We start from the raw sequence: 14799 nt of genomic DNA, 5'->3' as shown, positions 1-14799 counted from the left end.
TGAACGGAGGGACTGGTGGATATTTGCCAGGCTTTTCCATGTTAACTGCATCCGTACGGCATTCCTGTGTGCAAAAGTCTTTGCCAAGAACATAAATACGTACTTCAGACACGTTTCCCCCACTTTCACAGGGATCACCGTCTTTATGTCAGAATTTGGTTTGGTCTGCTTGGAAACCTGATTCTGGATCAGCACTGGCTCAGCAGCCCTATTCATTAAAGCTCAAATCTCCATGGAAAGGAGGCAGATCAGTTCACTTCCTGTCCTCAAAGACTGCTGATCACGCACAACCCACCCCCAACCCCTATCTTTTTCCTTCTCTCTCACTATTGTGCGATTTGGACCGTGTCCACCCTCTGCCCTTGGTTTTTCGGTGCCGGTCCGGGACACAGTGATGAATGAACCCATGACTGCGGGATCTTGGCCCCAAACATCGCGTCTCATATTTAGTCATTCCCTGTGAAAGCCCACTTTATGGCCCGGCTCTTGGCTGCCGTTCTTGGACTGACACCGCTCGCTTACGGACACTCTTCGCTTCCACCTAGACATGGACGAGCAACTTAAGTAGGTCTGATGGGAAAGAATGGCATATTTGTGAATCAGATTTCATGCGAAACACGTAAAAGAAACACTCGCCAAGCTTATTTCCAGTTCTACAGTCCACAGCCTATAATATTAAAACCATGAACATTTCTTTGAGCAATTCAAGTATATTTCTAGCAAAACGACCATCTTGTTGACATAGCCAAACTCTACTAAAAGAAACTATTTTCAACTGAAAACATTATAAATTTTGCCTGTTCATTCGAAAAACATTTTCGGAAACGATACCGATAATCTCTATGTAAACTAAAAAAATGTGCATTTGTGCAAATGGTGAAGTCATATGCATGTGTATTAAATATTCAGTCTATAGGCACGCAGTGTTACTTTACAAAGTGACATCGCCACCTACCGGCCTGGCATGAATAATACAGCGGTTTTAGTCGTTTTCGCAGATCTGCGGGAATGGGCATAATTTTCACATCAAGCAAGCGTGCCACACACATCCTGAAAAATTAATCTTGATTTGCCCCCAGGAGGCTGGTCCCAGTATAGCTCATAAAACCCACCCTCTCCATGTAGTCTAATGGGACATAGCCAAACTAAACAGTCAAATTACACTTCAAACAATAGCAAAAAATATATCTCGATATACGATATATATCTCGATATCTTCACAGGAAAAAGAACCCCCTAAAAACTACAGCAAAAACAAATATGCCAAATACCACTAATTCTTTTTTTTTTATTGACGTGCAAAGAGGTAATAATAATAACTTTATTTTATATAGCGCTTTTAAAAGTAAATTCTCAGAGCACTTCACATTTGTAAAATCAAGACAGATAAAACAGGGATGGTAAACACAATATTAAAAAAAATAATAATAATAATAATAAGTAAAAATAAATAAAATAATAATAATAATAATAATAATAATAAATAATAATAATAAAAAAAAAAAAAAAAAAAAAAAAAAAAGACATAGCAAACTCATAAAATACATCTCTTAACCAACCACAGGAAATCCCCTTTCACCCAAATGCTTCCTTAAAATAATACGTTTTGAGTAACGATTTAAACATATTCAAGGATGGTGCATTTCTAATGTTGGCAGGCAGATAATTCCATAATTTAGGGGCAACTGCAGAGAACGCCCTATCACCCATTTTTTTTTGGTGCGTTACCGGAACAACTAAAAGACCAGCGTCGGCCGAGCGTAGATTACGTGTCGGAATGTAAGGTGTTAAAAGCTCAGAAAGATATTGAGGAGCAAGTCCATTTAATGCCTTGTATGTCAGCATAAGGATCTTAAAATCAACACGAAACTTCACCGGTAGCCAGTGCAAGGTCTCTAAAATAGGTTTTATATGATCTCTATGTCTTGTCCTAGTCAGAATACGTGCAGCAGAATTTTGTACCCATTGAAGCTTGTGCAAAATAGATTTTGATGCACCTGCTAGTCAGTAGTAGGTAGTCAGTTCATGTAGGAACAAAGTGCTTTTGCGACATTTAAAAAAAAACAAAAAACTCCCTGATTACATAAATAATAATAATTTAACTGTAAAAGAAAATAAATAATATTGCCTTCTTTTCATTTATTTCATGTTTTCAAAAGATGAATCAAAGACTCGTTTTTTTACACTTAAAGTAAACAGTAAGCATTTTGCAGAAAGATGGGGGCATGACTGAGATAAATAAACTGATTTTGTCATAACACCATTTCCTGTTAAATTTGTATCAAAATTCAAACAGTGATGTTTGTCATGAGTTTGACAAAATTCAAACTCATCATGCAGGCTACACATGAGCTGAATTTCACTTCTTTTCCAGTTACAGAACGAAATATGAATGTCAGAAGGTAGGCTATATGATAATATGATACAGTACAACTTACAGAAGAGTACTATGTCTCAGGACACCCGGGATGTGGCGTTTTTCCCTCTTGGTTAAAACATGAATAGACCTATTCATCATAATCCCGTGATAAAGCTGACAAAATAATAATAGTAATGATATTGCAATACTTTTTAAATGTTTTCAAATGATATGCGATCATTTTGACATTTTAACCGAAAACCATGCGATCAGTTAGACACAAATCATAAACTGACATGATTGCGACTCAGAGTGCGTCTCGCACCAGTAGTGTCAATCACCTGACTGTGGGTGAAACTTGCGATATGAACTATGATGAACATTAATATTTCTTTATGAATTTTAGCAAGCAGTTGTGTTAGAAGGAAAACATGGTCTCTAAACTGAGTCCTGAACAACGCGCGCGCCTGTAAACATGATAACTAATCCTCACCTGGTTTCGGAAGCAGCCGTGTTCAATGAGACAACACGCGAGGGGAGGGGGAACAAAAGCAAGAGGCGGGAGGCGCGCGAGCCGGGGCGAGCACAGCACAGGGAAGGCAAACAAGCAAAGTGGCGGAATCAGAATGAAATATAAACAATATATCGATATATACGATATGTCCAAATCCATATCGAGTTGAAAAAATATCTCGATATATTTTAAATATCGAGATATCGCCCACCCCTAGCGGCTTCACTTTTCTACAGTGGAAGAGAGTGAAGGTGCGTCATCCATCTTTTTTTTTACAGTCTATGATCCTAAGAGTCAAATTTGTGACTTGTCTACACTGCAAGAGGAATTTTGGAAACATAAGGAAACATTCCTAACAAATGCTTCCTTGTAGGTCAAGGGACAGGGAATTTCTAACAAGAACAACAGAGTACTTTTTTTTACCGTAAGCATACAGTGAAAGGTTTGGATTTGGAACTATTTGGATGTTGGTTTTAACACACCAAGCCAAGTGCGATCTGCAAAAAAAATTATAAAGCCATTTATCGAGCAAGACAAAAAACAAACTTTTCTCAAGGTGATTTTTAGTTTCTCAAGATCATACAGAATAACCACGGGTACTCTTAGGGGGAAAAAATTATATTTAGAACCCATAGGTTTCTTGACACAAATTTAAAGAACCAATAAGCCAAAAGATTTCTAAACAAGGAGAAAGATCTCAATACTTTGAACAATACTTTTAACAGGTTATTTACATGCAAGGTTGGAAATCGAATATCGATTCCCATTCTGGAATCAGACAGGTCTAGTCAAGGGCAGAAATAGGATACTTGTTATACAGTGAGGCTCGTCAGTGAGGCTCGTCAGTGAGGAACCTGGGTGTGCTCTTTGATACCAATCTTTCATTTGAAAGCCACGTTTCTAGCATCTGTAAAACCGCATTCTATCATCTTAAAAATATATCTAAATTACGGCGCATGCTTTCAATGCAAAATGCTGAACAGTTAGTACATGCGTTCATGAGCTCAAGGCTAGATTATTGTAATGCTCTACTGGGTGGTTGCCCTGCTCGCTTAATAAACAAACTCCAGCTAGTCCAAAATGCAGCAGCTAGAGTTCTTACTAGAACCAGGAAGTATGATCATATTAGTCCAGTTCTGTCAACACTGCACTGGCTCCCTATTAAACATCGCATACATTTTAAAATCTTGCTTATTACTTACAAAGCACTAAATAGTTTAGCTCCCCGGTACTTAAGCGAGCTCTTAACGCATTATACCCCATCACGTCGATTGCGGTCTCAAAACTCTGGCCAGTTGATAATACCTAGAATATCTAAATCAACTGCAGGCGGTCGATCATTTTCCTATTTAGCTCCTAAATTGTGGAATAGTCTTCCTAGCATTGTTCGGGAAGCAGACACACTCTGTCAGTTTAAATCTAGACTAAAAACATATCTCTGTACTATGGCATACACATAGAACATTTTTAACTTTCATTATTCAATTCAATTGACTGATTGTTAGGCTGCATTAACTAGGTCAGCCGGAACCGGGAACACTTCCCATAACACCTGATGTACTCGTTACATCATAAAAAGAGTGACATCTACGCTAATGTTAGTCTCTCTGTTTATCCCGAGGTTTATCCCGGATCTGGGCCCTGTCCGGATCGGATGGTGGACCTGCCTGGACATGACCAACGCATCCTGGAGTGTCTGCTGAGCCGTGTCAAATGGTGTCTCCTCCGAATTTGCCTCACTGGCACGACATGCTCAAAACCCGTCTTCGGCGCAATAATTCCGATCTTTCATGTATTCATACTCTTGTGTAATTGACGCCCCATCCTAAATAAATCTGTCTCTTCCGTGATACCCTGAAAATTTTGAATAATCCGATCTAATATGATTTCCGACCTGTAAGGTTGCCAGAATAATAATCTTACACGGTGTGTTAATAGGCCAGAGGAGAACTGGCACCCCGACTGAGTCTGGTTTCTCCCAAGGTTTATTTTTCTCCATCATGCCCCGATGGAGTTTTGGTTCCTTGCCACTGTCGCCTTTGGCTTGGCTTGCTCAGTTGGGGACACTAAAAATATGATTAAAGTTATTTAACTTATTATACAAATAAAATATATGAATTAGGTCTTATTTAATTCTATAAAATATAATACTGATCTGCCAACATTGTCGCTATATGATAAATTAAAATAAGCTGATAACATCACTGTTTTCTCCAGTACGGCTGTACAGCCAAATCTAATTTTGTCGCAATATTACCCTGTTTGACACTGTGAAGCTGCTTTGACACAATCGTGATTGTAAAAGCGCTATATAAATAAAGTTGATTGATTGATTGATATACATTTAAAATTTTGGCTCTGCTTATCAGTTCCTGTGTGCGCATTATAATGTGCTTTTAAACCATTCAAACGCAAGACGCAAAAGAGAAGCCATTTCTGAATTGAGTTCTCTTTTGCGACTTCTTTCACTTGAACATACAAAATACACACAAAATTGTCAAAATATCCTTATAAGCAAGTAAATGTAAACAGTTGAGAAAGAAAATGTGTGTGATATTGGATCCATGCATTAGGTCTTAAAGTGACAGCAGCCTAATATTCCTGCTGCCGTCTGTGTCATTAATGTTAATCAAACAAAACAAAAAAAAAACAAAGAGAAAAATCACTCAATGATCTTGACGGGATAACTTTTGTAACTTTAAAAAGGATTCATCTATATTTAATTTACAAAAAAAAAAATATATGCAGTGTTGTTTTTACATTTGATTACAAATTTCTGTACTTTGTTCAGTTGTATTTATTTGTGCTACTGCTGTAAATGTATGAAATATTGTATTAGTAATTATATTAGAAATATTATATTTATAATTATATTAGTCTAGTTTATAAGTTAGTCGTTCTTACGCTGCTGATTTCTGTTCATGGTATTCAGCTCCAACAGAATGTTTTGTAAAAAGAAAATAAATATGTTTGATATCAAAGGCTAAATTCACACTGTCAGTCCAAATCCGATTATTTGTGTATGCAATTAAAATCTGATCTAAAATTACTGACTGTCCATATTGTGAAATCACAATTGTTCAGATCTGATTTGTGCCCCATGCCGCTCTCTCATTTTATCTGCATTGGTTTTTATGGCAATGATGATGCATTGCTATACAATGCAAACAACAACAACGAACACTGCAACATTGAAGGGTTTGCAATATAGATGTCTTATTTATATTTACATTTAATCATTTAGCAGACGCTTTTATCCAAAGCGACATACAAAAAAGGGGAGACCAATAGAAGCAACGAAACAAACAAGGCCAAAAACCTGTAAGAAGTCTCAGTTAATTAGCACAGTACAGAGTTTTTTTTTTTTTGGACAAACAAACAAAAATGTATGGATAGTTAAGTGCTATTCTTTATTGGTCATAAGTACATCGAATTTACAACATGGAAATGTTGTAGGAGGAAAATGTAGGAGGCTGGTATTCATGGCTTTATTCCATTCTGTTATTTAAATCGGTTTCAAAACATGTCCCTGTTTTATTGTAATTTTCTGCTCATCCACCACTTTGCAACAACACAACCTTGTTTCTGCAGTGAATTTCGACATGTTTCCTTTTCCAACGTCTATATTTTACATAGCGCAAGAAAGTCACATAAACCATGCAAAATTCCCAGAGCGGTGAGACTGAAACAGATGACCAAAATAGACCAAAAATACGATGTTTCAATAGGACTTCAAACCATGTATGCATGTAGTGTGAAACGGATTTGCCAAAAATATAATAATGAAAATGTAATGTGAAATTTCACATTTCATGTGATTTTTTTGCCGGTGACGCTTGCTAATTCTGATAGGATTTCAATCGGATATGCAAAAAAAAAAAATTGGATTTGGACTGACCATTTTGAACAAGGTTTAAATGTTTGACCTTATTTTTGTTTTACCACATTGGAATCAAAACTGGAAATCAACTTTTTGGAATTGGAATTGCTAAATTTCAAAAGATACCTAACCCTAAGTAAAAAAAAGAATTAATAAAACTTAAATAATTAATTTATATAAATAAGTATTTGAACACCCTGCTATTTTGCAAGTTCTCCAACTTGGAAATCATGGAGGGGTCTGAAATTGTCATCGTAGGTACATGTCCACAGTGAGAGTCATAATCTAAAAAAAAATCCAGAAATCACAATATATGATTTTTTTTTAACTATTTTTTTGTATGATACAGCTGCAAAGACCCTCAAAGACCTGTTAGTCTGCTTTTAAAATGTCCACCTCCACTCCATTTATTATCCTAAATTAGAGGCATCTGTTTAAGGTTGTTAGCTGCATAAAGACACCTGTCCACTCCATACAACCAGTAAGAATCCAACTACTAATATGGCCAAGACCAAAGAGCTGTCTAAAGACACTAGAGACAAAATTGTACACCTCCACAAGCCTGGAAAGGGCTACGGGGAAATTGTCAAGCAGCTTGGTGAAAAAGGTCCACTGTTGGAGCAATCATTAGAAATTGGAAGAAGCTAAACATGACTGTCAATCTCCCTCAGGCTGCATGCAAGATTTCACCTCGTGGGGTCTCAATGATCCTAAGAAAGGTGAGAAATCAGTCTAGAACTACACGGGAGGAGCTGGTCAATGGCCTGAAAAGAGCTGGGACCACCGTTTCCAAGGTTACTGTTGGTAATACACTAAGACGTCATGGTTTGAAATCATGCATGGCACGGAAGGTTCCCCTGCTTAAACCAGCACATGTCCAGGCCCGTCTTAAGTTTGCCAATGACCATTTGGATGATCCTGAGGAGTCATGGGAGAAAGTCATGTGGTCAGATGAGACCAAAATAGAACTTTTTGGTCATAATTCCACTAAACGTGTTTGGAGAAAAAAGAATGATGAGTACCATCCCAAGCACACCATCCTACTGTGAAGCATGGGGGTGGTAGCATCATACTTTGGGGGAGTTTTTCTGCACATGGGACAGGGTGACTGCACTGTATTAAGGAGAGGATGACCGGGCCATGTATTGAAAGATTTTGGGGAACAACCTCCTTTCCTCAGTTAGAGCATTAAAGATGGGTCGAGGCTGGGTCTTCCAACATGACAATGACCCGAAGCACACAGCCAGGATAACCAAGGAGTGGCTCTGTAAGAAGCATATCAAGGTTCTGGCGTGACTAGCCAGTCTCCAGACCTAAACCCAATAGAGAATCTTTGGAGGCAGCTCAAACTCAAACTCTGTGTTTCTCAGCGACAGGCCGGAAACCTGACTGATCTAGAGAAGATCTGTGTAGAGGAGTGGGCCAAAATCCCTCCTGCAGTGTGTGCATATATATATGTGTATACACAAATATATATATTATTTATATTATATATATATATATATATATATATATACACACACATACACATACACACACACGTATGTATGTATGTATGTATGTATGTATGTATGTATGTATGTATGTATGTATGTATGTATGTATATATGTATACACACACATATATATATATACACACACACATAATATACACATACATACATATACACATATTATATATATATATATATATATATATATATATATATATATATATATTAGGGCTGTAACGATACACCAAACACACGATTCGGTTCGTATCACGATTTTTGACCCACGGTACGATACAAACCTCGATATGGGGAAAAACAAAACAGTTCAAAAGATATTTTGAGGGGAAAAAAATTAATTTATTAAATAACATTTGAAAAACCTGTATAAACTGAACACCAAATAACAATATTAACTATGCAAATTATTAAAAAAATACCTAAGTAAATTAAACTATATAACCAAAGCTATACCACTTCTGTTTTCTTTGTAATAAAATACTGTTGAAAAACAAACAGAACTAAAGTCCATAGTGGAGATGATTCGAGCATTTTGAAAAATTTTCTTCAATCAATCTTACATTTACAAAGAACAATGGTTAATGGTTTTTTGCACTGAGGTAACTGAGGCTTACTCTCTGTGGCTCTCTAGCGCGTGTTTGGGCGGGGTTGCTATCGGTGGTGATTGTGATGGATTCAGCAGTACTCAACCCTTCCAACACCTTAGCCTTTGTTTTCTCCAGAAGTTTTGGTAGCACATTTTGAGAGAAATGCGCCCGGCTCGGTAATGCATAACGGGGCTCGAGCACACTAAGTAAATAGGCTACTTGAATCCCTCGTTTTCAACAACCGAAAAAGGGCGCATATCCAGTGACATGATTCCAATTGCATTTGTAATTTTTTGTGCTCGATCTGAATTGGCTGGAAACTTTGCTTGGAATAAACTAGGCAGTGTAGGCTGCTGCTGTTGGGTTGTGGGGACACACTGCAAGCGTGCCGTGAGCGTCTCGGCTGCGTGGCGTGTCCGTTTTTATTTCGGCTCTCATGTTAACCGGTTAGAGTTTGCATAATGCCTGCGTGACACGCACGGAAAACGCATGCATGCTTCAAATAGAAGATATGCCTATTTTTAACTCGACACGCGAGCGTGTTGGAAGCGTTTCCAGGCAAAATAGAATAGGAAAAGATGTTTGTATGTCATTTTGACACACATGCATATTAATAAATGACATGTTCATGTTTGAAAGTCTGTAGGTTAACATAAATGCAGATATAGGCCTAATTTTAATAATAAGAAACAACATAATTATCGATTTTGAAATATTAAACCTGTCAATGCAGAACAAAATATTCTGTAGCCTATTTTGCCGTCAATACCATATATCGGTGTGGTCAATATGGCTACTATCGAAGTTTTCTTTGCGGTATCAATAGGCAATATATATTTACATCCTGTACATCAATACCAGCAGAAGCGCTGTGTCAGACACGCTTCTGGTGTGCAAAGAAAGAGAAAACGCCACGCAGCCGCCTCGCGGCTGACACGCACCAGAAACGAAACGCTCGCACCACGCTTGCAGTGTGTCTCCGGCATCTGCATGTTGGTTGTGTTGCCGGCCGGTTGGGGAAGCTTCTCGAAACACTTTACGGCAAATTGTGTGGGTCTTGTCAACTACACGATTGCCATCCTTGTTCTCCACCGGCGAAATGTTGCCATACTGCTGACTTAAAAGTTGGTCCTGGACAGGAAGGATAATTCTGGGAGTTGGAAGGGGTGTGTCGCGATTCTGCCTTCACACATCGCGATACAGGTTCGTGGACCTGCATATTGCGATTTCGATTTCATATCGCATATCGTTACAGCCCTAATATATATGTATGTATATATGTATGTATGTATATACACACACACACACACACACACGTAGTTCATCACTAACTATGAACATGTTCTACTAACATTTGCTAACCAGAAAAATAATTTTGATCAGTTTAACACTCTTTATAAAATGTTTTAAATATAGTGTTTGATATTTTGTTTTATAATGCAAATAAAGACACAAATGTGGCTTAAGTATCCAAATACTTCTTGGAACTACTGTAACTATAAGGGTCCCTTAAGTAGGACATAGACTTGACTAACTAAATTTCTTCACGTTCAGTCATTTCAAACTAAAAGCTATAAGGGTTGTAGATGTTACTATGATCCAGAGCACGTACAACAAACACAAAGTTTTCTTCAATTGCAAATTTGATGAAGAAATTGATGATGGTGGGATCTATCTACTACACATAAGTGAATAATTAAACTTTAAAGAAATGGATAACCACTTTGAGACTTAACACAGCAAAAAAAATAGTCTTGCTGTGAGATGATAGATAGATAGATAGATAGATAGATAGATAGATAGATAGATAGATAGATAGATAGATAGATAGATAATTTGGCATCACAGGCACGTGCATCATTTGCATCAGAATGCACTTATGATGCTGTCTACATAGGCAGCTCATTAGGTTTTTTGACGATGTGCTGCTTTACTCAAGCAAAGGGCCTATTGCCCTCTACTCTGATATCACGTGCAATATAATACTACAAACTCTCAATCATACTAATATAGCATATAACATCTAATTTCAACCACAAGAGTCTCATACCCTTGACAGTCAGAGGATGTTCCCAATGCGCCCGTACGGACATCACAAACTGACTATGCCTGAACTTAAAGCCTTTCGTTAGCAATCACATTTAAATGCAGGATGATTTGCATTTGAACTTGCGGTTAAAGGAGCACAGAACGGCCGTGAGAGTAAACACAACTTACGATGCATTTCCTGCCCAGGTAGTTGAACAGACAGTCGTTCTCCTGCGGGGTCAGAAGCAGAGAGCCCACGTTAGCCACCCTCCTCTGGGGCGGGTGGCCGCTCATGTTGGCGGATGAGGCGGATGAACTCGAGCGTTTGTCTCGTATTAGATTATTTTATGTGCAATCACAGATCAACATGGCCTGCGCTCGGTTCATCCCGTAAGGAATTCCGCTTGCAAGTAGACCCGATGCAGTGTTGCCCTCAATGCGCGGGCGATGCAGATGCGACTCGTTAACTCCTGTGGGTTATTTATTCTTTAATTCTTCCACTTTTGACAGACTGCATTATATAAACTTTCATCCCGAACTCCCAAAGCAAAACGATCCTTCAATCCAACATGGCAGCAGGACGGTAGAGTTCAATGCGCACTTCGGTAAAGGGGGGAATTAAATTCGGTCTTGTCAGGTTTTAGCTTCATTTGTCCAAACATACCCTTTTATTGCAAAAACAAACGTATTTGTAATCACTTAAAAGTCTGTTTGATATCTAAACATGAATTAATATGAATACAAACAGTGGGCCGTACAAACAAAACCCCCTCCGTTTCCCAGAATGGTCTGTCCCTGTTTTCCCGTGCCTTTTGCAGAATGCGGACGGGATGCGCACGGGATGAGGCGGAGTGTTCGAATCAGTGTTTTTCTGAGTCGATTCTGATTCTCGACTCCAACCCTAGAAGTGCAAAAGCTTGCACGGAGGTAATTACAACGTAACTTGCTGTTATTTATTTGCAGATAAGCTACATGTGGGGTAAAGCTCTGTCTGAAATTGCTCACTCTTAGAAACAACGTCACAGCCACACAGCAACGGAGTCGACAACGAGAGTCGATTCATGTGCTGGAGTCGACTCCGACACTTGGGCTATTAAGAGTCGAGGAATCGACTCTTTTTGAGTCGACTCCCCATCACTAGGTGGAGATTCCGAGGCAGAGGGTGAAGCACAGAGCAGTCATTGAGGAGGAGATTAGGCTACTACAGTAGCCTATTTGACGGATCTAATGTTTTTAAAGATAGGATAATTATATTGCAGTTTTATTCATATTCTGGCTTCTGAAATGTTAGGCTACTACAGCGTGAAATCCGTTATAAGATCTGAGGTATGGCGATAAACCAAACTGCGCTGCTCCAATAGCGGATTATTATTTTTGTTACATTGCGACATCCTAACAGACTAATTATTTTATAAAGAACATTTTGGTTTTAATATGTTGCATTTGATGCAATATTTATGTATATTTAAAGGAATAACAAAGCAATATCAACAAATAAAAAAAATAGGAAAATAGATTACAAAATATAAAATCACATTTAAATATTTAATTTTAAATATGAATATAAAAAAGAACATGTACAAATATAAGAATAAACTTTATAGTATGCAGATTTTATGCACAGATCTTGGATAAGTTACTAAAAAGTATTAATTAGCCTACATCTTCAACAGTGTTCAGATTACTACAAATTACTCTCTCTAAAAAGTTTTGAATGAATAATTAATTACCTTCTAAATCCCTTAATTAACCTCGACGAGTTAAAGCCACCATATGTAAATTTGAACCGCTATAGATGTCGCTTATTCAAAACAAAAGCATAGCGTGATGACGCCTTGATTTCACAGAGCTTTTATTATGCCTCAGTCACCGCTTTTGGTCATGCGTATGTGGGTCTATAATGTGGGGTAACGCAGCGTTGTTTTATCACATTTGAGTGTATTAAAAGTTATGTTATAATGCTACTCTGTGCGCACATTCGGCGACTACTACTAGACACTTGTTCACACTGAGCTAGTTCAATATTAAGCATGGTAAAACATGGTACTCACGGTAAATTAAGAAAACAAGATTTAAACAATAAGAATAGCTGTGTTAAACTGTATAACATTGATTCGTTTTCTGTTGATTAATCTATCCAAACAGTTTCTCATCTGCTAATAAAACACATGATATATTAAAGCGTCTTTGGTGTTTCCATGGTTTCTACAAAATAAAAGAGTCAACAAAATATAGAACATTTTTCTAGTGGTTTTGGATATTTTAATTAAAAAATCTTACATATGGTGCCATTAAATATATATTTGCATTGAATAACTCTTTCAAATAAATAATATAAATTTGCATTAATTATTCTTGAACTGACCAAAATATTTAAAAGTGATTAAAAACATTGACGTTAAATCCACTATTTTAGAACATATAATGCAACATATACAGTATACAGTCCAGTATAATGCAATTACATCAAAAGTAATTAATCAAATTACAGAAAAAACAAGAGTAATCACCTTTTCACTGGAAAAGTCTTTCAATTACAGCATTTAAGAGTAATGAATTACACACTGCAAATTGTTTTGAATGTATTTCTTTACTTTTATTAATTAATTTTAACAAAAAATTGTTTGTTAAAATAAATAATCGGCAAACTATGGAACACACAATTGCGATCTAATATCTGTAGGAGTACAAAATGAATTCTAATAATTAAACAACTGTTAATAATTTATTGGATGTTTCATATAACTTTTAACCTTTTCATTTTGTATCCTCTTGAATTCTTGACCATTTATATAAATAAAAGCCAGCACCAAATCCTGGAAGTTGAGCCAACCTGAGATGTTTTAAGGTGAAAGTCTGGCGTTCCCCAGTCCAGACTATAAACTATAATTTTAACATTTTTGTCACTAATCAAAACCACTGGATAACAGTTGTGTGGCTGCTGCATGTTTAGACAGTCTTTTCTTATGAGATAATGATGACCTCAGTTTTCCATTGAGATTCAGCACATTCTGCTCTGCTATTACAGAGTAAAAACTTCACTTCGCCATAGACTAGTCATTTTGCTGTAATTACTAAGGCAAGATAAAGAGCTATCACTTTTAAATCCCATGTGACCAAAAACTTCTGGAGCCAGAAACTAAATCCCCACACTTACAGCACAGGCATGAGATTATTATTACTATAAGCTTTTCACAGCTATACTTTTATCTGTGGTTAATAGTCGTCCAGTCTTGTGTAACAGCCATCAGGGACAGAGTTCACCTTGTTCTTCCCTACTGATAAACAAATGGAGAAAAGGAGAGGCAAAGAGGAGACAGATGGAGGATCTTGTTTGTAAGCGGAGCCCTGCAGGGGCCCCCTGGGCTGCTGTCCATCCATCCATCCATCCATCCATCCATCCATCCATCCATCCATCCATCCATCCATCCATCCATCCATCCATCCATCCATCCATCCATCCATCCATCCATCCATCCCTCTCTCTCTCTCTCTCTCTCTCTCTCTCTCTCTCTCTCTCTCTCTCTCTCTGTCTGTCTGTCTGTCTGTCTGTCTATCTATCTATCTACAGTCCCTGACAAAAGTCTTGTCGCTTGTGTACAAATTGACCTAAAGTGCCGCTGAAATATATTTCTAATCAAGATATTTTTACAAGAAATGGTTCATTTTAATCCCACCAGCTTTTGTGATAATGTTTCAGTGAAAAACTAAACTTTCAAAAAGTATTCTAATATTCACAGCTTGGTAAAGCCCATTGAGTCAATTTTTGCAAAGACATAAGTGTTGTCACCTTGTCATATGAGCTTCACCTGTGACTAATAATGGATCAATCAGGTCTCAAGTGTGTATAAAAAGAACCCCAGTATGCTAGACCTTCACATCAACTGCAACTAGACCTCTGCAAACATGCCTAAGATTCA

General features: G+C 37.5%; 1 protein-coding gene across 2 annotated transcripts in view; it reads right to left on the bottom strand.

Annotated features, from left to right (window-relative positions):
- Positions 1-11468, bottom strand: part of wasla (WASP like actin nucleation promoting factor a) — a 41519-nt gene extending 30051 nt beyond the window's left edge. For both annotated transcript variants that reach the window (XM_067436981.1, XM_067436982.1), the window contains exon 1: positions 11069-11468. In XM_067436981.1, the coding sequence (XP_067293082.1) occupies positions 11069-11173 (105 nt within the window). In that variant the 5' untranslated portion in view covers positions 11174-11468. The remainder of the gene's footprint in view (positions 1-11068) is intronic.
- Between the last annotated feature and the right edge of the window lie 3331 nt (positions 11469-14799).

Source organism: Pseudorasbora parva, chromosome 25 (assembly GCF_024679245.1).
Source record: "Pseudorasbora parva isolate DD20220531a chromosome 25, ASM2467924v1, whole genome shotgun sequence".
NCBI classification, from domain to species: domain Eukaryota; kingdom Metazoa; phylum Chordata; class Actinopteri; order Cypriniformes; family Gobionidae; genus Pseudorasbora; species Pseudorasbora parva.
The sequence above is the reverse complement of the archived record's forward strand: the minus strand, read 5'-3'. Positions and strand labels throughout refer to the sequence as shown.